Source organism: Clupea harengus, chromosome 19 (assembly GCF_900700415.2).
Source record: "Clupea harengus chromosome 19, Ch_v2.0.2, whole genome shotgun sequence".
In the NCBI taxonomy this organism is placed as follows: domain Eukaryota; kingdom Metazoa; phylum Chordata; class Actinopteri; order Clupeiformes; family Clupeidae; genus Clupea; species Clupea harengus.
In genome coordinates, this window is record NC_045170.1 from 21,076,034 (window position 1) to 21,081,033 (window position 5,000).

A 5,000-nucleotide genomic window follows, 5' to 3' on the forward strand; every position below is an offset into this window, starting at 1 on the left:
TCACCACAGACTGTTTGTGCATTCTCACAAGATTAGGATACAATACACGCTTATTGGTGAGGAGTCAAACACATGCTGTTATTAAAGAATTTATAGAAACAAGACACACACACTCACACACACACACACACACACACACACACACACACACACACACACACACACACACACACTGTTTGAGCTGGCAGCACCTCTCTCTCCTGACACCACATCACAGGGAGAGCTCAGCAGATCAGACAGAGCCGGGTAACACAGGCTGAGAGGCAGAGATAGCATAGGGGACCTCAGCTCCAGCTTTCATACAAACACACACACACACACACACACACACACACACATATGCAGAAATAGAACAGGGCACCCCGTCCCCAGCTCTAACACACACACACACACACACACACACACACACACACACACACACACACACACACACACACAGGCAGAGATAGAGATAGTGCAGGGCTCCCCAGCACCAGATCATCCCTCAGCGGGGGGTGAGTAAGAACACAGGCCACCCCTGCCGCACGGCCCTCATGGAGAGCTCTGTTTCCCCTTTCAAGTGCCATGTTAACGGCGGGGAGAGATGGATGCATCGCTCATGATTAATACATACTGCTCACTGACAGGCACAGGAGCAGGGGTTTGTGCTCTGTTTGTTTGATGCACGTGGTTCATGGAGGATGCCATTTGAACGTGAACCTGATGTTTTACTGAGTGTTGGGTTATTACACTGTTATAAGGGTGTCATAAGCATGTTATTCTGTATTGAGCAGGTAATGGACATTTTTTATATTAATTATCACCCCCTCTTTCTTTGTCTTTGTCTATGTATCTATCTATCTATCTGTCTGTCTGTCTGTCTGTCTGTCTGTCTGTCTGTCTGTCTCTCTATCTATCCAACTGTCTGTCTGTCTGTCTCTCTTTGTCTGTCTCTCTCTGTCTTTTTTAATCCTGTCAGGTTCTACTCCCCGCCTTACAGTATTGCCACGAATCGTATGATCGCACAGACGTCCATCACACCCTTCATCGCTGCTTCACCCGTCTCCACATATCAGGTAAGGGAGGCAAAAGTACATATGTGTGTGTGTGTGTGTGTGTTTATGCGTACGTACTTGTGTGTGTGTGCGATCATGTCTGTGTGCAGTGGATTGAAATTCTGTCTCTCTGTCTGTGTGCAGTAGGTTGAAACTTGCGGTGTGTGTGTGTGTGTGTGTGTGTGTGTGTGTGTGTGTGTGTGTGTGTGTGAGTGTGTGTGTGTTCCTGAACGCCTGTCTGCATGTGTCTAGTGTATATGAGATCTCCATGGCCCTTGTCCTTTCCTTTATGTTCAGCGCTGTCTATTCCAAATGCCAGCAGGTGACGCTTGTTTACTCTGGGTCTAGCAGAGCCATTCATCCTCTCTCCTGTGTATTGACTTACACGTGTGAATCCAGTTTAAAGCGGCAGAATGAAATGAAAAGGGTCTTACACTGCCTACTATTACATTATAATAGTACTGAGGGTGCAGGGGGGGGGGGGTGGACTAGGTGTGGGCTGTATCATCTGAAAGAACCCCCCCCCCCCCACACACACACACACACACATACACACAAAACGCCCTCGAGTGCAATGAAATGGAGCATCACACACATGTGAAAATGAGCAGTATAAAAAGCCGATGGCAATGCCTTTCACAGAGACACACATACACACACACACCCGGGGATGCCTTTCACAGGGGCTCCACAGCAGGGCAGGTGTGCGCTTTTACACGCCCCATCAGATCACATTCTTGGCTGGGACCTCAGCAAAAGGATTGATTGTGTGTGTGTATGTGTGTGTGTGTGTGTGTGTGTGTGTGTGTGTGTGTGTGTGTGTGTGTGTGTGATAGAGTGAAGGGGAGATAAAGAGCATGAAAGAAACGTGTCAAAGGTATACAGACAGGATTGCCAAGCATCAGTGAAAGAGAAATAGAAAGTGAGAGAGAGGGAAAAAATGTAAAGCAAAGAAAATCGGAGAATAAGAAGAAGATGAGAAAACAGAAAAAAGACAGAGGATTGATTAAAGGAAGAGACTGACAGATAGAGAGTGAAACAGACAGAGAGCAGAGAGCAAAACGGAGAAAGAGAGGAGGGGATGGTGGGTCCTGTGTTTCAATCGGGGAAGGTTGACACACACGACTTTGAGAAGCGTCTGATTAAAACTCAGGTCCAGCCACCCAGAGGCTAATCCCCCTCCCCTCCCCCCGCAGCCAGCCTTGAAAGGCTTCCCAAATTGATTTATCAAAAACAATGGAGGACGGGCTTTTGAGGAATATTAATCCTCACTGTTTCAATATTGGCCAGCGCTTCCTCCTGTAATATTGCCCTTCAGGAGAGGAGACGAGCGCAGCAAGGTTAGTCCTTCATCTTCCTGCGAGGAACAAAGAGAAGACAGGAGAGGGATGGGAGATGGAGGAGGGGGTGGAGGGAGATGGAGGAAGGGGGTGGAGGGAGATGGAGGAAGGGGGTGGAGAGAGGGGGTGGGGGGTTTGTGGAAGAGCCGCGAGGGACAAACAGGAAAGACTTTTATCATCCCAAAAAACGATAGAGGGAGAAAGGATGGCCCTAATGAAGGATGATAAAACGGCAGCAGGGGAAGTGAGACGTAAGACTGCTGGGTAACCCTGGAGAGGGTTTGGTCTTACATTTACATTTACATTTAGTCATCTAGCAGACGCTTTTGTCCAAAGCGACGTACAAGGGAGAGAATAGTCAAGCTACGAGCAATAGAACCTGGAGTAACAATAAATACTACTTTACATAAGAAATATAACAAAATGAAATAAAAAAAAGAAAAAGTGCAGAATGTAACTGCTGTAATTGCAAGTTACGCACTAGTCGAAGTGCCAGTTAGGACGGGAAGTGCTCTCTGAAGAGTTGGGTCTTCAAAAGCTTCTTAAAGGTAGAGAGGGACGCCCCTGCTCTGGTAGTGCTGGGTAGTTCATTCCACCAACGTGGAACTACAACGTGTCTTCATAGGCAAAGATAGAATTCTATATCTTAAAGACGGATAGCAGGTGTGATGCTATCAATCTTGGTACAGTAAATGCTCATAGGGTTGATATATCAGTGATAAATGTATTCAGGATAACTAGATCTATTAAAGAAGTTGCTATGTCTCGACTGAAGGTCCATCTCTGGTGTTGCTTCCTGTAGATGCTAAAAGAGAACAAAAAAAGAAAGCAGATCCATGCCATGACAGGAAATGAACGTGAGCCCTAAACAGGAAGTGTAAGGTCTGGATTGAGTCAAAGGGTTAATGTTGTTGTTGTTAAGCACCATCTGGCTCTTATTCGGTGTCGTCCTAACTGCTCCAATACATTCTTGACTGCTGAAGTGCATCTCCAGTTGCTCACCATCATTCAGACGAGAGAAATCAAAGCTTGTTTCACCCCGACTAGACGAAAGCCTGCCTAGTGAAAGGAAAACAATTGCCTGGTCTCGGGCCATTGAGTTGAGTGTGTGTGTGTGTGTGTCTGTCTGTGTCTGTGTGTGTGTGGGGGGGGGGGGGGGTGTGTGTACAAGTAACAAGCGTGACTCAGAGTGTCGGCGACGAGGCCGCACACAGAGCAGCGTTTATTCAAGCGCATCACACACATGTGTGTGTGTGTGTGTGTGTGTGTGTTTGGGCCCAATCGGGCCGCTCCGGTCCACTTACCCAGCCCTGAGGACTGGATGGGAAGGATATTGGAGCTTACATCGAGAAATCCCGACGTGTTTGCTTTGTTTAGACAAGCCCTGGTCTGCCGGTCAGCACCGAGACAAGACCAGACGACCCGACGAGAAGGACATATCTGTTTGCACAGCATTTGCCTACGCCTGCACGTGGGTGGTTCTCCGTCCCCACCCTCGAGCTTGTCTGAGTGGTTTGCCCAGGCGCCTTGTTTCAATAGAACAAGTGTGTGTAATTGTTGTGAGAGGGAAATTCTCCCTAATTGGATTAGGTTAAGGGGGTAGGCAGAGGGGTTGGAGGGGGGGGGGCACAGTGGATGAGAGGACTTTGAGAATGAAGGGATTATATGCACGTCTCCTTTATTGTCCTCTGACTGTTTTCGCCCCTCTAGACTAGAGTCAGTGAGGGAGCAAATTGCTCTCACTGTGAGGGAGCTCGATATTGTCTGTGCAACAAAGTGGAGTTTTTGGCCCTCTCTGAGTGTTTATTAGCATTCGAATAGAAGGCTGAGGAGCTCTTTTTTATATCTGAGTTCATGCTGATTTGCTACTATCCAACTGGACCGGCTGGACTCTCTCCTTCAGCTTGTCAAAATACTGTTTAACTGCACGTTTCATGTCAAAGCAAGTGAACCAGCCATAATTGTGTCATGCACTATGATGCAATGTGATTTGCACAGTAGTAAGTACCGTAATTATCGAGGGAAATGGGGCAAATCATTTTGGGGTGACACAATGCTCCTAATAGCATGGGATTCGAATAGTGGGGACTGTTAGAGGGAGTGCTAGCAGGATGGCTCCACTGATATGTTGCTTGATTTCTCCTCAGGTCCAGAGTACATCATGGATGCCTCATCAACAGTACGTTATGCAACCAACAGTAAGTAGCACTTCTTGATTCATTCAGGCATGAGGGCATGGCTGTTGTGGAGTTTGTTGTGTTGGAGCGAACCTTTGAAATTTCCATGATTTTTGAGCAGGGCTCCTCAAATGTGGGTTGCTGAAATCCAACTTTTTTTTTGGTCCATTGTTTTCTGACTACCTCTTTGAACTGTTCTGTAAACATTATTGTTTCTCCTGGGTTTTAGACATCTGTGTCTCTGGAACCCCCATAGATAGTAACCTGAGGAACCTCATTCAATTCCGCCAAGCTCCAAAAACAGATACCAGAACCATGTGCTGTGCTGAGAACCATTAGCTAGCCATATGGGATCTACTTTAACTAGCCAGCTCACTTTCACAAAGCCCAGAGTCACACTCAGGCCAAGTTGAATACACAAAAGCCTAGACTCTGCCTCAGCACTCACT

At 47.1% G+C, this 5,000-nt stretch overlaps 1 protein-coding gene across 9 annotated transcripts in view; it reads left to right on the top strand.

Moving 5' to 3' along the window:
- The window catches only part of LOC105903656 (RNA-binding motif, single-stranded-interacting protein 3), a 252,401-nt gene that overhangs the window by 213,923 nt on the left and 33,478 nt on the right, over positions 1–5,000 (top strand). For all 9 annotated transcript variants that reach the window (XM_031586378.2, XM_031586377.2, XM_031586374.2 and 6 more), the window contains 2 exons: positions 959–1,055; positions 4,522–4,572. In XM_031586378.2, coding sequence (XP_031442238.2) covers positions 959–1,055; positions 4,522–4,572 — 148 coding nt within the window. The remainder of the gene's footprint in view (positions 1–958; positions 1,056–4,521; positions 4,573–5,000) is intronic.